General features: G+C 38.1%; 1 protein-coding gene across 1 annotated transcript in view; it reads right to left on the minus strand.

Moving 5' to 3' along the window:
- rspry1 (ring finger and SPRY domain containing 1) overlaps positions 1-24,916 on the minus strand; it is a 67,183-nt gene that overhangs the window by 15,792 nt on the left and 26,475 nt on the right. The window contains exons 3-9 of the mRNA XM_043707140.1: positions 23,174-23,286; positions 17,142-17,268; positions 13,646-13,704; positions 8,466-8,532; positions 6,214-6,345; positions 3,021-3,136; positions 234-377 (exon numbers count right to left, since the gene is read on the minus strand). Of these exons, the coding sequence (XP_043563075.1) occupies positions 234-377; positions 3,021-3,136; positions 6,214-6,345; positions 8,466-8,532; positions 13,646-13,704; positions 17,142-17,268; positions 23,174-23,286 (758 nt within the window). The remainder of the gene's footprint in view (positions 1-233; positions 378-3,020; positions 3,137-6,213; positions 6,346-8,465; positions 8,533-13,645; positions 13,705-17,141; positions 17,269-23,173; positions 23,287-24,916) is intronic.

Here is a 24,916-nt window from a genome sequence, read left to right on the forward strand (position 1 = left end):
GAAGATTTGGATTGGGTTGGGTTCAACTATGTAACGTTATCTTCTGATACTGAGCAATCTGCAATGGGGGTGATAAGTCAAATTACTAACATTTTATGAATTGCTTCCCAACATTTTCCTTATCAGAATCAAGCAGTGCCAACTATGGCAATTTTGCAATTACATATCAAAACTTAGAAATTAAGAAATACAAAATAAGAGTCTGGTTCACTTAAAAAATTCCCATTACTTACATGATTAAGAAATTTACTATCCTTGGTCGCCCAACCAATCTGCATTACACCAGAAGTAATTACTGTTACTTCATAGTACCATACTCCAGAATCTACACAAAACGTACACCGCACACTCTCAAAAGAGGACGCATCACATCGAGCCTGCCAAGAGAATAAACCACATTGAACATTTATATAATATCTGACAAGATTTTGCATACTAAATCACAATATGACTGAAATTGGAATTTAAAAAGTGTGAAGTGATATTTCAGTTGTACAATACATTGCACATGAACTCAATGGCATCTGACCAGTTCTAAGATTGTCTTACAGAAGTGATACAATGCAGATTAACTAAAATCATACTAGAACTTAAGAATTAAATTGGGAGATCAGGTCACACGAAGTTGGCTTGTACTAGCTTGACTTGGAAAGAGGAAAGCAATTTTAAATCAGCTGTTCAAACAGTAAAGGAATGAGAAAGATGACAGTTGCAGAGAAACTAATTTCCTTTGATGGGAGAATCCAATAAAGGAGTAATCAAAATTTGAGATGGTAGAAAATACGAAGCAGGTTTCTACGCAACTGGTGAGAGAAAAAAAGGTCTTAAATCGTTGTGAAGAGAAACTTAAAAAGTGAGAACAAGAGAATTTTGCAAGGCAAGAGTAAAAATGCATTAAATGGAGGTACAGATCTATTGAAATTTTTGGGCAATACACTCCTGTTTCTCAATTTTTGAAATGTATCATTCTAAAGTCACAAAAAAAGAGTCTATTTTATAAGATAAAATGAAAAGGATCAAATTTTCACACGTGAAAATCTGCATTACAAATTCAATAAACTATTGCAGTATCCAAATAAAGCCTTCAATTAAATGCTTTAAATATTAAAGCTGTGTAAAATGGTCCAAAATCAAGGGGCAATGGATCATACTGTTAATTCACTTAACTAAATAATTGAACCAGCAACCCAAGCACCATTCAATTCCGGTCACTGTTAACCCATTGTGAACTCTTCACCAAAAACCTCAAACCTACAAATACGTTGTTGGTTCAATTCATTTCTGAAATGTTGTCGAGATAAACTGCTCCCAGGTGCAGGAATGTAAAAATACAAAATATTTTTAAGATCAACAGCTATTAGTTATGCTAAAGAAACAGCAATAATGTTCATTTGTCCTGGCATGTAATTAGGGACCATGGTAAATTTACATTGTTGTAAACATTCCAAATCAAAAGTATACATTGACAACATCAAATAATTAAGGCTGAATTATTTAGTTGTATAAACTTCAAACATTGTCCACCTCAATCACACCTTCATAGTCTGAAACCTACTTACAGGATTAAGTCAACTTGCTAAACAGGCAGCTCATTTATTTTGTACTAGATCTGCAGCTCAGTTGGCTGGATGGCTTGTTTGCAAATGCACTGTGACACTAACAGCCTGTAATTGGTAACCAGAATCCTAACTACTATTTTCGCCCTGACACTAGGGAGTCAACAATGATATTAACATTCTTCTTAATGCCTTGCTGAGATCAGTTAAAGACTGGAGGTCAAACCAAAAAGCCGGTTTGCATGGTGATACAAATACTTATCACAGAGTCTAAAATAAACAGAGAGAGCATTGAACCAGAAGGATCCAATAGTAAACACTAGCAGATTTAGATATAAATTTATGCTTTATTCACCAGTGTGAAAATTTAAATCCTTTCCAAACCAAGCTGACAAAAGTTCAAATGGGACAAACGAATCACAAATGTACTAAAGCATTCCTTGGGGAGAAAGGCCAGAGATAAAACTGACAGGTTGTAGTTTGGAGTAACATATGGAATAGCCAACACAAAGATTATTTCAGTTTGATGAGTGTTGCCATGCATGCATATTTCCATTTTAAATGAATAAAACCCAATAATATATGTGCACATAATACTGGAATTAAATTGAAAGGGAACTGGAATTAAAGAATTTCACCCTCATTAGAGTAATCCTACCCAGACCAAAGTTAGTTTATGGTCAATGTGCAATTTAATGCTTTCAATAAATGTTAAAACTAGATCTCTGCAGTGGCCTTAAACAGAATGCATTTTTAGAACAGAGACACACTGTTGTTGTACCCCATAAACAGAAAGAGGTAGTTTTAAAATCTAATCATAACTTCTGCTGACAAAAAAAAACTTGTTCTTTAAAATGTACTCAGACGCAAGACTAAACACTTCTCAAAAATGGTTTTATATAACCAGTGGCATTAATAAAACTGCATTTGAATACTTGGTTTTGTTCTTTTCTCTACTGTGAAAAAGTGGTTTTAAAATGGCAATTGATTGCATTGCTTCATGGAAGATCAGAATTTATGCAAATAAATCTGAATGGAAACCTGAAAGCTTGAATGAGAGCTTCATGCCAGAAAATGAGTACAATTTGTAGTCAGACAAACAACCTGAGCTACATATCTTAAAGATCATTTGTGCTGTCTCTATTCTTTTGTCTCTGTGATTACTTGTGCAAAAGATTGATAACTATTTTTGGCTTGATCATTGTCAAACAAGTAATATAAAATAGTGCAGCATATTAAACATCACATCAAATGCCTTCCCATCAAACCTCCTCAAAAGTTCTATGCGGTTTATTAATCTCCATTGTATGTTTATTGGTATTAGCAAATGGTGAACTTCGAATCCAACTTGAGCAAAATCGAGACTTCATGCTATTTCAAAAACCCATCAAAATCAGTAATGGAACTGAAATGGATTCTAATGTAGCAGCTCATGGCAAATTTAACAAATACATACACACTCACCTCCAGACCATCTGGCGAAATTTTGAGGTATTCACTAACATCGTTGCTGTTCAACATAGCGTTAACGTGACTGAGATTTACTTTTTCATAAGTGAACTGCCTTTTCGGTTTCAAAACTGCATTAAAAAAGCATAAATATTAAAGGAAATAACTTCAGCAGCCTTATTTCTTCAGAGTAGCAGCAGGATTGCATCTCACTTCCCTGGTGTGATAGGATGACACAGAGCTGAGCAGCTGCAGAGCACCATGGCAGCATAAGAGATGGGGGCCAGAGAAAGGGAGAAAGTAAGAAAGTCTAAAATCGGGTTATGCATACATATGAGAAACATACTGTACAATGGTGATAAACAAGATGGAGTCTGCTCCCTGCCATTTGCTAAATTTTGTGTCTCTACTAGACACCTTGCTTGAGGCAGCAAAACTGGGGCGTGAAAATATTCTTTTTCCTGAACACCTTGCATTTTGGAAAATGAACAAAATGGAAAGGGGTGGTAGAATTGACTAAGGAGAGCACTGCAGGTTGAGGAAAAGCATGTCTAGAAGAGTCAAAGACAGAATTAATTTGGCTATACCCCAGGAACAGAAAATGTGCAATTACGATTCAGTGGTTAGCACTGCTGCCTCACAACACCAGGGTCACAGGTTCGAATCCAGCCTTGGGCAACTGTCTGTGTGGAGTTTGCACATTGTCCCACTGTCTGTGTGGGCTTCCTCCGGGTGCTCCGGTTTCCTCCCACAGTCCAAACATGTGCAGGTTAGGCGAACTGGCCATGCTAAATTGCCCATAGTGTAAGATGCATTAGTCAGAGGGAGCTGGGATACTCTTCGAAGGGTCGGTGTGGACTGGGTGGACCGAAGGGCCTGTTCCCGCACTATAGGGAATCTAATCTCAACATTGAATAATGTCGACTATAGGGCACTGGCAATAGAAAAGATGGAGGAAATTAAGGGACAGAAGATATGGTTGCCAAATTTGGTGTCACCAAAATAGGCAGGGTATTAAGTTGTGAAAGGATACAAGAGAGACTAAAAACAATTGAATGGTTAAGTGAATGGGCAAAGAGCAGGCAAAGGAGTATAATGTGGGAAAGTGTAAAATTGTCCATAATGCAGGAAGAATAAAAAAAGCACATAATCCAAATGGTGACGGACACCAGATCACAGATGCACAGAAATCTGGGTATCCACATGCATGAATCACCAAGGTTAATATGCAGGAACAGCAAACAAAAAAGCAAATAGACAAGTTATTACAAAGGGAGTGGAAGACAGGAGGAGGTGGTTATGCTTCAGTTATACGGGTCATTGGTATGATAGCAAAGTACTGTGCACAGTTCATTGGTAGGGCTGATATTTCATTATTTTAACTTCTAGGCCTGACCTGCACAAATTAAAGTTAACTGCAAGTCAGTTCCTGACCAAGATTCTGCAGTCACCAGATAAAAGCATAATGCTTCAACAGAAGTTGGCTAATAAATGAGGCTAATACCTGGGGATTGGTTTCAGCAAGTCTGGAAAATACCTTAAGTACAAGATGATAGAAGTTGAATTGTAACTTGGACCTTGTGGAAGAGACAGTCCATTTGACAGGGGTGGTCTGAGTTTGAACTGGGTTTTGGACTGCTTTCAGTCCAAAATGGAAAATGGCTACTTTGTGCCAACATGGTGATTTGAAAACTGACATCCCATAAACCTCTTGGGAACTCAAAATGACAAGTAAAGGTGACCTGGGTGGCACGGTGGCACAGTGGTTAGCACTGCTGCCTCACAGCGCCAGAGACCCGGGTTCAATTCCTGCCTCAGGCGACTGACTGTGTGGAGTTTGCACATTCTCCCAGTGTTTGCGTGGGTTTCCTCCGGGCACTCCGGTTTCCTCCCACAGTCCAAAGATGTGCTGGTTAGGTGAATTGGCCATGCTAAATTGTACGTAGTGTTAGGTAAGGGGTAAATGTAGGGGTATGGGTGGGTTGCGCTTCGGTGGGTCAGTGTGGACTTGTTGGGCCGAAGGGCCTGTTTCCACACTGTAAAGTAATCTAAAGTAATCTGTGTAGGTATATTTGAAACACTATCGTCAAAACTAAAATCAACTAAGAAACCATCTATGATGGTGGAACAAGGCATCATGAAACCACAAGTTATCTGGCCAATTGTCTTTATCCCTTAATTGTTTGTCTGTGTGTCTTTGGTGAATGGGGGTGAAAATGAACGTGTGGGGGGGGGCGGGGTGTGTCTTCATGGCATCGACCACTTGTTTTGTTTAATTTTGCTTTGCTGAAGTTACAATACTGTTAATAAATTGCTAAATCTTTGGTTTAAGATACAAACCAGTCTTGGGATTGATTATTCATAGAGCCTGGGATTGGTTATTCAGAAGTCTGGTTAGAAACCATTGGGATCCATTGAGGGTCTTTGAAGGTTTACTGTGTTGCGAATACGGACTTGGAAGACCGATTTGGCTCAGTTATCTGCCAATTCAGAGAGGATTAACTGGACCAAAACCTGGGTTGGACAAGTTGTTTTAAAGGAACGTTGAATAGGCGCGGCTTGTTTTGGTTGGGGGTTTAAAAAAGGTAAGAGGCATCTTGAGGGAAAGATACAAAATCCTGAGGGTCTTGACAGGCTACAGATGGAGAGGACATACTTTTAAAAGAGAAATTACAACAATAGCTCACTCTAATAATCAGGTTGTCTGTTCAAATCTAAGTCGAGGCAAAATTTCAGTCGAGTAGGACTTTCCCTTTACTATTGTGTGGGTCAACATGGATGTTCTAGAGAGTTTTGTCCAACACTACTAATTTCTAAGGTGCATCAGGTTACAAATTATTCCTTCAATATTATCTCATTTCCACTAAACTTTGTTTCATGAAGTTTATGAGAAGTCAATTTTCAATAGCAAGAACTTCTTTAAAAATTAAAAGTTGAAGGGGGAAAATAGAGAAAGAGGGCTTCATTGCAGCCTGTATTGTGCAAAATTCACAGAAATTGGTGGATCAAGTGATTTTATTTTCAGTTACTCTTCAAATCCCTACAGTAAGGAATTAAAAAATTGCAACATGCAATTCTACTCATTAAAAAAAGTATCACTATGATGATTTTTTAGCTTATAAAGAAACAACTTAAAGTACAAATACCTCATTTGAATATTGCCAAATATTTTAGTGCGTGTTAGACAAGGACAAAATTTTAAACTTACATAAATTATCCAGGCTCCACTGCGCACAGAAGCCAACCTGCCGTTTGAGGTAATCGGTGTGATTTACCCAAGACTCCAACATAAGTAGCTGGTCACTAATACATGACTCAGAGACTGTTAATTTATTTTCACCTGTAATTAAAATTTGTGTAGTTTCAGTAAATACCTGCTGTTGGGAATTAATTCAAGTATTAAAAGATGCATTCCTTGCCCACATGAACATGTGCATTAATAATGCTTACAGCTACATAAATCAGCTTAGAATTACACAGTAAACAGAACTGGTTTTCAAATTTTAAAGAGCTAACTCAAACAGTTAAACTACAATGTACAAGCAAATCAGTATGCAATTGAATAAGGTTTTGAGGTAGCATTCAAAATATTGGGAGCTACCAATATTTAAGACAAACCTTATGTTAAACTGAAATGGTGTTAAGATCACACCTGGGAGATCTATGCGAAATTAAGTCTTCAATTCAAAAAAAGGTACAGTAGAATGAGGAAAACACAAAGAAATAAACCATAATCCGAAAAACTCCATTTACAAAAGATGACTTGATAATTTGCTTCAAAATTTTAAAGACTAAAAAGTTTAGAACAGAGATGTGATTAATTTAAAATCGGAGAACAGATTGCTCAACCTTCCTTAACTACAGTCAGCAGGAAACCAACCAAACAGAAGTCCAAGTTGCAGTGATATTATGGTGCAGACAGAGTTAGAAAGACAAAGTGGGACTTAATTCTATTGTGGAAGGAAGTTACAGTCAGAGCTGCTGGTCAAGCTGCTTAACTGACAACTCCTTCAGTCCTGTCAGGGACAGGTAGCATATTATTGGTATTATAGGAAGACCACCATGGATTTTGATTTAAGCAAAGTCAGGACTATTTGGTGGGAAGCAGGGAGTGAATTTTATAGTTCTGATTTCTAATGAAATGGGGGTCTCTTGTTTTAGGGAAGGGTAATGCCTCAATAAACAAAGGGCATACCTTTCTGGTGTGCTACTTAGAGTTGAAAAAAAGCAGGCCACCTTCTTCCAATTGCCTGTGTAACACTGGGATCAACTAAGCTTTTAACAAGCTTAAAATTATTTAAATATGGCAGACAGGCTGCAGTTTCCATTACTTGCCCAAACCCCTCTTTTGTAAAATTCAGAGAGCAAGGTGGTGTGGGCTAATCACAAATGCCAGTGCTTTTTATTGAAAATCAAAGTTACATAACATTCAGTCTGATGTTTGTATGAGTGAGGAAAAAGTACAGTATTTAGGTAAATTTTATTTTGCAGCATGCTACCAGGTTGAGGCAGAACATCTAGACAGTCAGCCTTATAGATGAAGATTCCATGATACTTTAAAAGGTCACAACAATGTTGTACAAGATAATTGTTGGTTTAGATTAATTCACCCCAAAAGTTAAGAAAAAACAAAAAAGAGAACAACAACAACACCTGTCTTGTAGGAATCTGTTTCTAAAACCTCAGGCCATTGATAAGGTTGAATAGAAAAAAAAAGCGTTTTGGATTTAGACAATATATAAAGCTAGGGAACTTTCTGTTGAATCAAAGTAGATATATTTATACAGTTCTGGAGGGTCAGAACTAAGACATGAATCCATGTTTCTTACTTAAGCGGTGACTAGCTGCTGCCAGCTCATAGAATTAATTCTAAGTGTTTGAGCACTTTTTTGTTACCAAACTAAAGAACTTGTTAAGTCGGATTGGACATCTTTGTCAAATGTTTGATCAGATAGCATTTGAGAAAGTCTACCTAACTTTACTACAGAATGAAGAGTTACACAGTCTTAGTTCACAGCCAAGATCATGGGGAAAAACTATAAAGAATTCTAGAACATTAGGCAGGCAGCAAAGAGCTGAGACAACCAATCTGGATCCCCAAATACAATTAGCTATAATAGATACATGGATCCAAAGCATTGCATGCAGAGACAGGTGGTATGCAGGCTTGAACACAAACATACATTTTTCTTGAGTCATGGTCTGCAGTGTATAGGACAGCCACCTTAAATTTTGGGAGACCTCTGCTGGAGGGCTGAAAACCTGACTAAGCTCAGTTACTCGTGAAGATTGTTCTGAACCATCCTGTTTTCAATGTCATCAGAATCTGAATGGCAAGTTAATACATGATGATATTGCCAACTATTTAAAAACAGGTTTACTTTGAAAAATAATCTTACTACTACACTTTTACAAGGTTTAATTTCTGCATAGATATTCATTTTGACACAGCAAACTTACTTGTTTGTGCAAACTTTTCCAGGGCTATGAGGGAGAAAAGCATGACTGTGGGGTGAGACTGCACACTCTGCAATATTAAAGAGTCAAAAATTAAACAAATTCACATAGCTTTAACTGTTATGCTACAAGTTATTTTTGACAATGCATTTTTGAATAAACTTGAGACTTTAGGTTGTGCAAAACACTTACATTGGCAAAGGCAATACAAGACAAAATAGATTTTCATACTTTGAGTGGTATCGAGCATAAAGCTAAATTAACTTGAAAACTGACTTCTTATTAATAATGAGATCTGGACAGCCTGAAATATTTAAAAAGTCAATTTTTAAAAATAATGTTTGAATTAAAAAAGGTCATGCTGATCACAACATTCGCATCCAGCCAAAAATAGAAACAAATTCCACTGGTTTGTCCTTAAGCACATATCCATAACTACTTAAAAACAAACAAGATGGAAACTTTCTAAATAGCATCTCTTAGCCCATTACATCTCTGCATATAGCTCCAAAAGTGGATATATACACAGTCATAATCAGAGCTCTTGTGACACAGTGGTAGTGTCCCTATCTCTGGACAAGTAAAATATCCAAACATTATTATATGCTAGCCTCAAAAATTACTCAGTTTAAGTTAACCATAGACTCAAAATAAATTCAGTTTTTTAAAGTTTACTTAACGATACTGGCTATCATGTCAAGTCTTCACGATTGATATTCAGAGGCTAAGAAAGGAGAATAAAATGTCTATTTTTGGTCTATGACGTCCAAAGTCCCAGAGAACCATAGGGCTGCTCTCAAGAAAGATGACAGAGGTGGGATTGGGGATGAGGGTGGGATTTTAACCCATTGGTCATTGGACCTCTGACAAGGTCAAGTAGACAGAACCTTCGTGGTGACGAGAGTACATGAACTGAACACGTGCTGATAGCATTGTGGAGCAGCCATTCAGCCTAATGAATGCACCCCCCCCCCCCCCCCCGCAGGACTCCAGAAGTGGTCTAACCACGTGATGAGTGTGAAGGTCCTGCTGCCCAAGAATTGAACAGGCAAAAACTGCTTGTGACTGTTCATTCATCAAGCAGCTGCAGAGTTAACAGCCATCTTCATGATTCCTTTTTAGTTATATCAACCAACCTATAAATATTTATTAACAGACAAAAATCCCATTGCCTTGTCTACTTTAAAAAAAAACTATTGATTGAGTGACTTCAAGTTACAAAACAACAATTAAGGCTTTATCAGTCTTAAAAGATGAGGCAAAAGTGTAATTTAAGTTACTGAATTAAAATTTAGGAGCGGAGTTTTAAAAGATAGCATATAACGGCACTTGGGGAAACCAAAGCAGAACCATTATTAGAAAGAATCAAACACTATTGTACAAAACCTTGGTGATTCAGCTCAAACTAATAGCTGACATGTTGGTAACTGCATGCAGTGCACATCAAGGCAGTGTGCTCAGTAAATCATCGACATCTTCCATCAAAAAGCTCCTGAACACTCTAGGAAAGCTCATTAACAACTCACCATTATTTACTTCAATAAAAACAACTTTGTCTTAAACTAAACAACAGATTGAAAAAAAAATTCCTTCTCCAGTGGACTGTTTAGTTATGCTTAACTTCTATTCTTTACAATACACCTTAACACTTCAGTTTTAAAGTACTGTGCTATAATCTGGCCTCCATGTCAAGGTCTCCAATAAAGATATCAGAAATAAGAGATTACAGGAAATTAGAGGAAGGCCTTTCAAGTTTTTGGTCGTTCAATAAAGATGCTGTGATAGAAAATCTTAGTTGTGTGAATCTGAGATTAGGTGACATAAATGTGACTTCACAAGCAACTTAAGGTGGCTTGAATCTGGATTTTGGCCTCACATGCAGGAGTAAATAAGAGTCATACAGCATAAAGGTTTTAGAGGAAAATTAGCCAAATCCCTGTGCAAAGGGAGAAAAAGACAGTATGTTGATCAGTGACAAATGGAGCCTTAAGTGAAGCTAAAATACAGGAAATAGGAACAATAGTAGATTCATCCCTTATGCTGCTCTGCCATTTAATATCACGTCTGATCACCCATCTCATTCCTACTGTTTCCTCCTTCCCTTTGATACCTTTCGAATGATAGCTAACTCCTCCTTCAAAACAATGTTTCTGCCTTAACTACATTGTGATAGGGAATTCTACAGGTTCAGTTTCAGGGTGAAGAGATTTCTCCTCATTCCAGTGATGAATGACCTATTCCACATCCTTAAACTGTGATCGCAGGTCCTGGACTCCTTGGTCAATGAGATCTCCTTCCTGTATTTACCTTCTGTTTCATCAGGTGAGAAATTTATAGATTTCTAAGATCCTAAAATTGGACAGCAAATGTGGTAGTTGACCACCGTAGGGAGTAGTTAGGGATGGGTTTTAGGAGTTGGCCAAGCCAACACCACCCACATTCCATAAGTTAAATGTATATTCAAGTAAACATGCTACATACTTTATACTTACAGGCCAAGTGACCTATTCCTAACAGGTTTATGCTCCACACCTCATTCCAGCTTTCTTCATCTTATCAACCCATCCCACCATTCTTTATTCACTAATGTACTTACCTTCTTTGCCCATAAATGCATTTGTTATTCTCAACAAATATATACAATTGCAAGTTCCATATTTTGCTACAGAATAAAGAAATACGTAGGTTACAAGTTCATGCTTTTGATTCTCATTCAAAACCACTTGAATCTATGAATCTACAAGTCTCTAGAGGCCATTTATTCAGAGAAATGAGCCTCAGCTTCTTTACCATTTCCTGATGTAAACTCTTCTATTGTGATATTACTTGTATCTCCTTTTGTTCTATTATTTGTTTTAATAAGAAAGCCCAGAATGCAGCACAGAACTGGGGTGTTAGTTTAGCATAGTTCTCTCGTTAGCTGGCTGTTAAGATTATAAATTGGAGGTTACATCACTTCCACCACAGAGATTATGGACTTGAATCATATTCAATTAACCAACATTTCTGGTTCGTTTATGGCTACCAAAATGTTCAATTGTCCAAGAAGCTAATGAACATTTTTGGACTATTATGAACAGCCCTACAAATCAAGTCAACAGAATTTTCATTGAGAGAAGATATTGAACATCCAAATGATAGCCTATTTTCAAAATTAAATTGATATGCAGACAGTACAAAATTTTCTTGGTGGCCTATTGCAAACCGTAGAAGTTGTGAAAAGAAGTGTAAACCCTGCCAACACAGCACTAGCACCACCAATGCATTGCAATAATCGTAGGATGCATTGCAGAATGTCAGAATTACATGAACAAACTCCTTTCCCACAAACCTTGCCAGCAAGATGACCATACAAGCCAAATATGTAGGAGCAGAATTAGGCCTTTCAGCCCATCACATCTGCCCTGCCATTCAATCATAGCTAATGTTTCTCAACTCCCCAATAAGGCTTCTCCCTGTAACCTTTGATCCACCACCACCACCATCTTAAATATACCCAGTAACTTCGAATCCACAGTCTGAAACAATGAGTCCCACAGATTAACCACCTGAAGAAATTCCTCATCTCAGTTTGAAAGGGTTGTCCCTTCACTCAGAGGCTGTACCCTTGTGTCAGTCTTTCCCACTAATGGAAACATTTCCAGGACAACTGTATCCAGGCCTCTCAGTATTCTGGAAGTTTCAATGAGACAGCTCATGTTTCTAAATTCAAATTAACTACAAAGCCAACTGCTCCTTATGACAAATCCTTCATTTCTGGGATCATTCTTGTAGATCTCCTCTGAACCCCCTCCAATAACAGAATATGCTCCCTTGAATCCAGGGCCCAAATCGGCTCTCATTTGTTCCAAATGCTGTCTGACCAGATCCTTATACAGCTTCAGCAGTACATCCCTGCTCTTGTATTCTAGTCCTCTTGAAAACCATATTAACATAGCATTTGCCTTCCTAACTGAACCTGCATGTTAGACTTAAGAATCCTAGTTCAGGATTCTCAAGTCCCTTTGTGTTTTAGATATTGGAAGCTTTTGCTCATTCAGAAAATAAGTCTACGCTTCTATTCTTCCTACCAAAAGTGTATAACCTCACTTTTCCACATTGTAATCCACCTATCACTTCTCTGCCCACTCCCCTAACCTGTCCAAGTCCTTCTGAGCTTCCCCACTGCCTCGACACGACCTGTCTCTCCACCTATCTTTATCATCTGCAAACTTTGCAACATGCCTTCAGTTCCATTATCCAGACTGTTAATGTACAACATCAACCATTATGGTCCCAACATGGACATGAAACTCCACAGGTCGCCAGCTGCCACCCTGAAAAATACCCTTTTATTCCCAGTCTCTGCCTTCTGCCAGTAGGCCAATTCTCTAGCCATCCCAGTACCATGCCCCAACACCATGAGCTCTTAGCTTATTTAGCAGCCTCCTGAGTAACATCTTGTCAAAATTTAGATCACGTTGTCTAAATTGCTTGTTATTCTAATGCATTTGTTCGTCAAGTTGGGAAAGATTACCATAATCACAGGAATGCAAATTTTTCTTGAAATACATATGTACAATGTGGGCATTGCTGTGGCCAACAGTTATTGCAGATTCCCAATTTCCCTCAATCAAGTGATGGTGAACTGCTTTTTGAACCACTGCAATCCTTGGGGTGTAGACTCATACACCGAGCTGTTCGGAAGTTGGAATCAAACATCATTCTGATTTGTGAATACATCAGCACTGTATCACTGGGTCAACAACTGCAAGTACAGCAGCAGCTCAGGTCAGCCCACTACAATGTCTTTGAACTCTGTAGTCTTCTAGCACAGGTTTCTTGCATATCCTCCAATGAGTGTGTTTGAGCCTTCAGCAGTCTCGACCTCAAGCTCAAACTCTTTCCCCAAAACCTCATCATTTCTGTTTTAGACACTTATAGCTCAACTCCTTGATCAAACATTAAATTAGCTATCCTAAATGTTCTCTCTGATAGTCAAGGATTAATAAACTGGACCCAGATTACATATCACATACATCTAGCCTTAAAGTACAGATATGATCCAAAAACAGCAAATATCACAAACAAAAACTCATTGATCTAACATGGAGAAACATGTTCATTTGTTCATATTTTAGAGACTTATAGCTTTCAATAATTTGTCTCAAAAGATTTACCACACCTATACTTCTAATACTCACCAAACTTTCCAGTAAATATTCCAAGGTTCCCGGACTGAGAAGACCTATGCTGGCAGGACCTAGAAATGTTACAAGCTGGGATTAGAGAACTTGCAGCCTTTCAAGAGGAATCTGTCACTGGACTGAAAATTAATTAAAATTGCTCTTAAAATGCCACAATATTTTGAAGAAATGCACACTATTTCAAAAGTTGTTTATTTCTGTTTCCAGACCTGCCAATTAAAGGAGAACAAATACAAATAGAAATTGCGTTCTATCAAAATGCTCACTACCCTCACCACACATTAAGTAAAGAGGGACATAACATGACCCAACTTACTCTACTTGTGGTAGAAGAACAGCTCCCAGTTGTTCTCCAGTTTCATCTTTACCTTTGTCTACAGTACCAGAAACACAAAACCTCATGTACAATAGAAGGAGGGGTTTCAATTTGTTAAGAAAGCTGGTAAGTGCTTTTGGTGATCTGTTCTTCACAATGTGAACAACCTTTCAAAATGAGAACAACCTTCAGCAAATGGATGATGCCATTCTTGGCACACGTTTTCTCCCTTCATCCTAATCATTACTCATGGTATCCATTTGGACACCACTGGAAAGGCTGCCATTTACTATCCATTAGGATATTCTGCTTAATGACCATTCTCAACCATTCTAAAGGTGTAAAAGGTGCTCTCATCACTGTCCTTGTTACTCTTTGTACATGCACGATTGCCTTGCTAAATTATTTCAGAGAATTGCTAAGCACAAGTGGCAATTGGCATTTCCCCACCATTGCCCCACCAAAGAAGAATACTGCATCTAAGAACTCTACTTTTCTCAACAGATGTGTGCATTAAAGCAGGATGCAAATAAGTATCATCAAAAACTGGATCCTTAGGCTAAGGTTAGGGAAAAAAAAGAAAATCAGCCAAAGCCATTGTTAGCTTTCCAGAAGTCATGAGTGGATAAAACCCTGACAGTAAACAAATGACAGTTGATAGATGTACCAGTCACATTGTGCCCATTAGGCCATTAACAGTTTAACAGTTTTCAAAAGAAAAATAGTTAACACTGGTAAAAATACTGGACGGTCACCAAAATTATTCCTTACCATTCCAATCCTGGAGAAAGCAGTACTAATTGTGCTGCTTCTCCATCTAGCTCTTCGTACCCCAAACAAACTAGTAATTTTAAATTAAGGCTGTTGAAAAGCAGTAAAATATACATTCAAAATCAATCTTTTAAAGAAAGCTGTAAAAGGTTAAGATTAGATTTCCTACAGTGTGGAAACAGGCCCTTCGGCCCCACAAGTCCACACTGACCCTTCGAAGAGCAACCCACCCAGACCCATTCCTGTATATTCACCCCTGACTAATGCACCCAACACTACAGGCAATTTAGCATGGCCAATTCACCTAACCTGCACATCTTTGGACTGTGGGAGGAAACCGGAACACCCGGAGGAAACCCACGCAGACACGGGGAGAATGTGCAAACTCCACACAGACAGTTACCTGAGGCGGGAATTGAACCTGGGTCCCTGGCGCGATGAGGCAGCAGTGCTAACCACTGAATTAAGAATACAGTTTGACAATTTAAGGGGACACAGTGCAAAGCAGTAACCCTGACCTCAATTCAAGTTTTTGTGGATCCTAACCTTCCTCCTAATATATTCTCACCCAGCTACTTCTCAGAGAAACTAGAATGACTAAGCAATGCTAGCAATCCCAGTACAATGTGTTCCTGCAGATACCATGTACACAACATGCAAACCCATCAATATGCAAAGCTATATACAAAGAAGATTTAAAATAAAAAGTTATACAAGGCATCATATCAACAGTGGTGATCAACATTGGATACCAAAACTGTGTGGCACTAGCCAATGTACTGCAACAGAATCTCCTGTACCCGTTTCCAATTAAGGAGATGTACGGCACCATAACAAAAGAGGAATTGTCTACAGATTTCACTTTTTGGCTGTTTACAAACCCCCTGCTCCTAGTAACAATGGTATGAGACTCCGAAATGTTCATCAAGAACATTCAACAATAAACAGAAGTTGACTCCACTAATCTTCAAAGATGCTAACTATTAAGGAGAATAACGGGGATTCTGCAAGTACAGAGCATTGACTTTCAGGAGGCATTTGATCAGGTGCCGCACAAAAAGTTCAATAGACAAGGTAAGATCACATGGAATTAGGGGTAATTAATTAGCTTGGGAGGGGATTGGCTAACCAACAAAGTAAAGTCAGAATGAAAGATGCAACTTGCAGGAAGCCAGTGTTTGGTCCTCAGGTCCCAACTACTTACAATCTATATTAAATAACCTGGATATAGGGGATTGAAAGTATTTCAACCAAATTTGTAGATAACACCAAAATAGATGGGAAAGTAAGTCGCACTGAAGGAACAAGAAATTTACAAATGTCTATCTATAGCTTAGCTGAATGGGCCAAAACTTGGCAAAAGGAGTTAAGTGCAAATAAAGGTGAGGTTATCCATTTTGGATTGAGTAGAAGAAAGGCAACTTATGTAAATGCAGAGAAACTTGACAATCCTTCACTGCAGAGGTATTTGGTTATCTTTGTTCAAGAGTTGCAAAAACTAGCATGCAGATACAACAGATAATAAAGGAAAACAAATGGAATTTGACTTTTATTGCTAAAAATGAAGAGAGTATATAAAGTAGAGAAATATGGCTGCAACTGTACAAGGCATGAGTAAGACTGCATTTGGAGTACTGCATAGAGTTTTGGTTCTCTTGAGAAGAAATTTTGTTGTATTTGAGACAGTTCAGACAAGGTTCACTAGATACATTCCTCATCTCTGGAAATCAGTCTTATGAACAGAGGGAGAGTAGTTTAGGTCTATAGTCTCTGGAGTTCAGAAGAACAAAAAGGAGGTTCAACTGAAGTATAACAAGCCTCTTTAATATTTGATAAAGTCAATACAGAAAGGAGGTTTCTTTTTGTGGGGGCAATCTAGAACAAGAGGTCATTGCTTTAGGATAAAGGGTAGCAGCTTTAAAACAGATGGAGAAATTATCTCTCTCAAAGTAATGAATCTGTGGAACTTTATCCCAGAGTCTGTTGGATGCTGGAACATGGAGTAAAGTTAAAGGACAAAATGACATTTTTATTTAGTAATGGGTTTAAAAGGTTATGGAGCGCAGACAGGAAAGTGCAGCCAAGATCTGTCATGATCATACTGAATGGCAGAGCAGATTCGAGGGGCTGAATTGTCTACAACTGCTCCTGTTCTCATGTTCTTGATCTTGATAAAATTTCAAGACTACTTCACAGTATGTTGCACCTCTACTTTTCGTTCAAGTTATTTACATAAATCCTTCAGATGTTGCACTGTTCCACGTATCACCAGTGATGAATAGATGCCCAGTTATTATATAATAGTACAAAGTATATCTAAAAGATCAAGTCAAGTACATACAAAAGCATGTGTGTGTGACCAAGAATATCTCAAGAAATTGAAGGCAAAAAGAATTTTTGTCGTACCTGCCAGTTTTTCAGCCAGGCATCCCAGTACTGCAGTAGTATTACGGTGTTTAGCCGGATTGCAAGCATCTTGCTTAGCTAGAGATGCACTTAAATTCAACATTTCTGACAATTTCTGTAATGCATCCTTAAAATAAAATTAAAAAGCCAGTCAGTGCTCTTACAATCAACCATGTACATTGAAACATAACACAACTTCACAAAAACATGACTATTCTTTATTTGAATCACACTTTCTCTCATTTCCCTTAATTACAAGTCACATTCAAACTAGGGCTAATCTTCTGCAAAAATAGAAATTTTTTAATATACAGGACAAGGATTATGGTTACTGTCGAAAGTCAGATCAATTGACAGTTTAATTACTTTCTCCAGCATCTGCAGTCCTCGTTTTTACCCAATTTAATTACTTTCGCCCTTTTTTTGCATTTACATGTCGTTTTCATTTTGGGGAAAAAAGTTGAATTGTAGGTAGCAGTCCACTTATGATAGGTTTAACATGAGTCAGGGTGGGTTGCCCCAAGGCATTCTAAAGTAATTAAAATTCAGGGTTAGCTACCATGAGAGCTAAATGAAGCCTACTGCTTGTAAAACACGTCTTGCTTACAAGCATCAGGTGGACAACAACAACTTTATCTACTGAGTACCAGTTAGGTGAAACCATCATATTAACTAGTTAAGGTTACATTTAAACAAAAAGTATGGTGATGGAGCATAACAGGAAGGAGTGAAGCAGTGACTTGCAATCCAGAACTCAAGTTTTATTACCTGAGAATGTGTTCAAACCCCAAAGCTTGAATTCAGTAAATATCTTCAATAAAATGCTGGCCTAATCGTAAGCAGATAACCATACTGATGGTTGTAAAAACAAATCAGAAACACTAATGTTCATTGGAGAATCAAACCTGCCACTCTTACCTAGTCTAGCCTACATTGGATTCCAGATCCACAACAATGTGGCTGACTATTAAATTGCTCTCTGCAATTTAATGAGAAACAATAAATATTGGTCTAGCCAGAGACACTCTCATGCAATTAATGAATTAGAAAAAAAAGCAAATTACATAGGCAAATTGACTTGCAGAAAGTCAGAACTCAAACAAAAAAGGAACAGCAGCAACATGGACAAAAAAAAAAAAGGTGGATCACCAGTTTAAAAAAAAAAGTAAAGGTGAATAATTTTGTGGAGGAAGGTTTGTCATGGAATTCCCAAGGGCCAGTATTTGACCCCTTGTTTTGTCCAATATATTAATGATCTGGATCTTGGTATGCAGGGGAAAAATTTAAACTAAAGTGGATCATATAAAACTTGGAAGCACTCAAGATCAGAGGATGACAGTGTGGAACTGTAATAAACAAAGTGAGGTGGGCAGATGAAATTCAATATAACAAAGTGGGAGATGATGCATTTTGATGGGAAGAACATGATAGACAATATAAAATAAAGGGGTCAGAGCAGCAGAGGGGCTTGTGTGTTTTTCTGTATAGATCATTAGAAAATGTGGCCAGACGGGTGGAGAACAAAGCTTAAAGTATCCCAGACTTTACTAAAAGGGCACGGAGTACAAAGCAAGGAAGGGATGATGCTGAACTTGTATAAAACAGAGGTACAGCATAGAAACAGATCCCTCAGTTCAACTTCTCCATGCTGAATTAATCTAGTTTCACTTGCCAGCACTTAGCCCATATCCCTCTAAACTCTTCCTACTCATATACCCATCCAGATGCCTTATAAATGTTGTAATTTTATCATCTTCACAACTTCGTCTGGTATACATCACTTCTTTGTGAGAAAGTTGCTCCTTAGGTCCCTTTTAAGTCTTTCCCCTCTCACCCCAAACCCAATGGCCTCTAGTTTTGGACTTCTGGAAAAGACCTTGACCATTCACCCTGTACATGCCCCTCATGATTTTATAAACTTACCACATCACCACTCAGCCTCCCATGCTCCAGGGGAAATTAGCCCCAGCCTAATCATCCTTTCCCGGCAGTTCAAACCCTCCAAACCCTGTTAAAATCATTTCTGAACTCTTTCAAATTTCACAACATCCTCCCAGTAGCAGAATACTGCACAGCATTCCAAATGCCAGATTATCAAAAGGATGCAAACACACTGGAGACTACAAAAGCAGCCTACAAGAATGGTTCTGGTTTCAGGGATTAAACACTTCAGTTAGGAGTCTAGATTGGTATGGTTGGGTTTGCTCACACTGCAAAGTGCAAGAGGAGCAGATTTTACTGAAGCTTTCAAAATCATGAGGGACTTTGATAAAAAGTAGAAAACGGAGAAGCAGCTCTCACTTGCACAACACCCAGAATGAGAGATGTGGATTTCAAAAATGAGTTGCACAAGTAGCAAATGAGGAAAAACACATTTACACAATAAATGGTTCAGGTGTGGGACACACCACCTTGAAAGACAGAAGCATATTCATTCAAGACACTCAGTTTGGAATTAGATGAATATGGAAATAGAAACATGCACAGCATTAGGGGAAAAGGTGGAAAATTGGCACTGTCAAAATCCATTTGGAGAGCCAAAGCAGATAAAAGTGGGCCAAATGGGCTTTTTCTTTCTACACCATAACAATTCTCTCAGAAGCGAGGAGAAGACAAATCTCTCCTAACTATTTAGTCAGAACGATGCTGTGACAATGCTTCATTGCACATTTATGTTATGGTATCTACAAGAGAAACAATGGCATAATTGTAATGTTATAGCATTAGTAATCCAAAGACACAGGGTAATGTTAGACATAGAAAAGTTCAAAATCATACTTCACAGCTGGTGGAATTGGAAACTCAGTCAATAAGTCTGTAATGTAAAGCTAATCTCAGTAATGATGAGCATTAAACTCTCAAGGTCATTGAAAAAACCCAAATCACTCACTGATTAAGTCATTTAGAATGTATTCAGTAAATAAACCTGCTATACTTAGATGGTTTGGCTTCCATGAGATTGCAGACATACAGCAATGTGTGCTGCCCTCTGAAATGACCCAGCAAGATATAACCTAAACCAATTCAGAAGGAACACCAAGTGCTGGTCTTAGTGTTATGAAGGTATAGGAATGTACTGTACCTTTGAGAGAGACTGGAAGCTGACACGGACTGAGAGAAGCACAGAACATCCTGAACAAAGTAAAAATGTAACACTTGGTTGACACAAATAGCTGGTACTGCATTGCCATGGAACAAAAACAAATTCAAATTCAGCCAGTTTAAATTATGTTCCAGATTCCAAAATCCAACTGAATTTGAACTTCACAATTTGGGAGGATATCAAACCAAAGAAATGATCCAATGTTTTGGGGTATAAAAACCAGACATTTTGAACAGTTAGGGGGAGAACTACAAACAGCTGCCAAGAAGCAACAGACTGCTAACAGAACAACTCTCTGGAAGTTACTTGTCTACAAGAAATTTGTGCAGCAGTACACCAAGAGGAATCTACAGAGAAACTTCGACATTGGAAGACTTATACCTGGGTTTGAAATTGATTTTGCCATAAATTTAAGGGAGAATTTATCAGACCAGTAGATTGGGAGGTATAGGATAGATTGAAGAGAAAGGAGTTGTAAATATTTGGTTTCAACATTCTCTGTTGGACTTAAATGAATAAATTTGTTAATTTTTTACTTTAAATGGTGACCTCTGGGATAGTTCTTTGCCTTTTGAAACTTAAACAGATAAGGGTACAAGGTGAGCTTCTCTGTTGTTGAGTTTAAAATTAGCAGAGGGGTTTACCCAGTTTCGTAACACTAGTGATATCAAGATCCTATCAAAGAATAGCAAAAATTTAAAAGGCTTAATTAAAAACACATGGTGCAAACACAATGCACTTCAAAGTTTCTACATAACATCATACAACTTTAAAAAAAGAATGGACAGAATGTGCCTATGTCACAATTTGATTAATTTCCATTTACAAGCTGTTTGGGGCAGTTTGCAACCTACATCGATTCTATCACAGGAGGCCATATGGTCTGTCAAGTTAATATAGGTTCTCAACAGGAACAACTTTGCTAGTCCCAGCATGCTAAGGGATTGTCGTTTTCAACTGGTCACTGTTGCGTAAAGAATTGTTTGTATGGTACACAACAACCACTCTGCTACAGTGAAGCGCCAACATGTCCCTGTACTTACCCCTTCCTATGTATCCTGATTATTGCTTCCGGAAAGGACTCATTTTACAATATTGAAATTCCTCATCAGAATGTTGGTTAGAATTATGATGAGGTTATTCAAAATTGATAAAGTCTAAGCCCAAAGAAAAAGGCTATCAAACACAACAGCTTCTTTCTAAAGCTCTATATTTTTCGGGAATTGAAAGAGTGCTTAAAGTGTTGGTCACATAGTCACATTACAGCCATATTTTACAAGGTCGCACTTTAGAAACACTGTTCCCAATTCGTCAATCTTGTTACAGATAATTGGTGTCAACGAAATACACATTATAGTGAAACGACCTGTACTACAAAGTGATGTTGCCAGGAACTGTGTTATTACCATGGGGTTGAAATATTTCACGTGATGTATAAATAGTTTGGTTTATTCTTTCATCCTTTCTTTTGCATAGAAGTTGTTTCATTGTTAGACTCCACTCTGAAAAATGTTTTTATTCAATAAGGGCAGGTACAAAAAGGTATGATCTATTAAGCCAGATTTCAATCTAGGATCGGACTTATCCAAAAAATTACTTTAGCAGGGATCACAGCATTTTTGAAACTTTAGAGGGCCCATTTACTTATGGGATTGGATTGATACATTTTAAAAAAAAAAAAGAGAAAAAGCATTACCCAGGCTCTCCAGCCCTGTGGAAAGTTGAGATAGGGGTTGGAGGCCTTGTTTCCTCAGTCCCCCTATGTACTGGCACATTAAAGTGAAACATTTCTACACTTATGCATACTTTATTGGATGGGATGATTTAATATTTCATAAATTAATATTGACAGGTTTTAAAAGTTGCCCTTAATTCAATTTATAATGCTTATATAATATCTAGAAAACGTTTGGATTCAACTTTTATTTATGTCATTAGTTTATAAAAATACAATGACTTTAGTGACAACACATTCAGAGTAGTGTGCACACTTTTGGTCTCTTATCTAAGGAAGGTTATATTTTCCTTGGAAACGGTACAAACTGGATTGGTTCCTGGGAAGAGAATCTTGCTGTACAATGACAGGTGTACAATGACAGGTGAAGTAAATTCAGCCTCTACTCACTAGAGTTTAAAATTTAAGAAATATTATGGAGATGTACCAGATTCTGAAGGGGCTTGAGAAGATTTGCGCTTGTTAACAGTATGCCAAGGTTTAAGTTGCACACTTAAGTTAAGTTAAATTGATTAAATGTGTGTGTATACAAACATGTAAAAATGGGAACAGCAAGGCTCTTGCAGTAATGTCCCTATCTTTGGTCAGAAGATCTGGTTCAAGATCCACCTGCAATGTCACATGTCTGAACAGTTGATTTAAATAGGGCATAAAAATGGTATTGAGGGCTGTGGCACGAGCTGTGGTCAGTCAATAAACTAATCAGTATGGAAAAAAAGACATCAAGGTCCAATTCATCCACAGATTTTGACCCAAGTTAACACCAGTTTATCTAGCTAACACTAGATATATTAAGAACTTGGGAGCACAATCCCTGGTTAAAGGAGACTGGGGTTGATGAGATAGCACTCCGACAAGGCTTAAATTGCCAACTGAACATTGGAGATCTCTAACCTTCGAATTTATTCAAAAGTCAGAGCGATTTTTAGTTTATCAGATCAAGAGATTGTACAGAGTGTAAAGGAGATATCAGACAAGCCACAATAGTATTGAATGGTGCAGGCAGCTTTAGGGTCCACATGGTCTACACTCAATTCTATTTCTTATGTTAAGTTGCTTGACAACATCACCAAACCCAAATATTCCTAATAATTTCACCCTTAAGGGTGTTTTATAGTCATAATTGATAAATGTAAATTTTAAATAAAAAGACAGGCGTGAATAAGAGAGCATGGCAAATCATGCATCACTTACTTTGGTTGGCAGCGGGCATTCATCCAGCAGTAAAGTAATGACAGCTGGTCCTAAAGGATCTTCTAGAGGAATAACTCTAATCAGGGACTGTACTACTTCGAGCCAACCTTCATCTATCACCAAGGAAAAAGAACAAAAATTAGATAGAGTTCAACAACATACACATGCATCTTCATAAAGTTCTTATTTCTATCTTGAAGTTAGAAATTCTTCTGGTAATAGTATTAAGATTCCCTAGTGTGGAAACAGGCTGTTTGGCCCAACCAGGTCCACACCAACCCTCCAAGGTGTAACCCACCCAGACCCATTTCCCTCTGACTAATGCACCTAAAACTATGGGTAATTTAACATGGCCAATTCACCTAACCTGCATGTCTTTGGACTGTGGGAGGAAACCAGAGCATGCAGGAAACACCCATGCAAGCACGGGGAGAATGGGCAAACTCCACACAGAGTCACCAGAGGCTGGAATCAAATGCGGGTCCCTGGAGCTGTGAGGCAGCAGTACTAACCACAGAGCCACTGTACCTCCTAACGTATTCAAAATTGGTGTTTAGAAAACTCAGTTCAATCTTCATGAAACACATAGCCCAATGAAAATGTAGTCTTTGAAGTTAAGTACAAATATGAATTAAACACCACCACATTGAACCAAATATTATGCATTTGTTGACTTATAAATTTGTGGCTTTTACTTCCATTACAGACATGTATTGATCAAAATTCAAAACTCCTGGCACTCACGGTCACATATAAAGTTGCATTTTGTCAACCAGTTCAATTTATTCTGGTGGAGAAAGCGAGGTCTGCAGATGCTGGAGATCAGAGCTGAAAATGTATTGCTGGAACAGTGCAGCAGGTCAGGCAGCATCCAGGGAACAGGAGAATCGATGTTATGCCCGAAACATCGATTCTCCTGTTCCCTGGATGCTGCCTGACCTGCTGCGCTGTTCCAGCAACACATTTTCAGCAATATATTCTCGAGCAGATTCAGCACCATGCAATGAATGGCAGCAACACAAGAATTATGTTCTACTTCAAATGCAACTAGTTTTCTCCAAAAAAAAAAAGAGAACTTTAGAATTAGCTTTCATACAAGTCTTCCTGCTCCACTCCACAAATTACATACATGAATTTCGAACAATCCATCAACAATAACCCTGGCACAACTATATTACCAATTCCGTTAATATAATTGTGCCAGGATTATTTTTGGTGGAACCACACACACTGAAAGCATTTGTTGAATTGTTGGCTCACTTAATGGAAGGTTAAATTTTACAAATTTTGTTTGAGCTAGCCAGCCAGGATTATTGATGAGGCAATGCATTTAATGTAATCATACAGACTTAGAATCATAGAGATGTATAGCATGGAAACAGGCCCTTCGGTACAACCCGTCCACGTCGACCAGATATCCCAACCCAATCTAGTCCCACCTGCCAGCTCCCAGCCCATATCCCTCCAAACCCTTCCTATTCATATACCCATCCAAATGCCTCTTAAATGTTGCAACTGTACCAGCCTCTATCACTTCCTCTGGCAGCTCATTCCATACATGTACCACCCTCTGCATGAAAAAGTTGCCCCTTAGGTCTCTTTTATATCTTTCCCCTCTCACCCTAAACTTATGCCCTCTAGTTCTGGACTTCCCGACCCCAGGGAAAAGACTTTGTCTATTTATCCTATCCATGCCCCTCAATTTTGTAAACCTCTATAAGGTCACCCCTCAGCCTCCGACAC

Source organism: Chiloscyllium plagiosum, chromosome 17 (assembly GCF_004010195.1).
Source record: "Chiloscyllium plagiosum isolate BGI_BamShark_2017 chromosome 17, ASM401019v2, whole genome shotgun sequence".
Taxonomy (NCBI): domain Eukaryota; kingdom Metazoa; phylum Chordata; class Chondrichthyes; order Orectolobiformes; family Hemiscylliidae; genus Chiloscyllium; species Chiloscyllium plagiosum.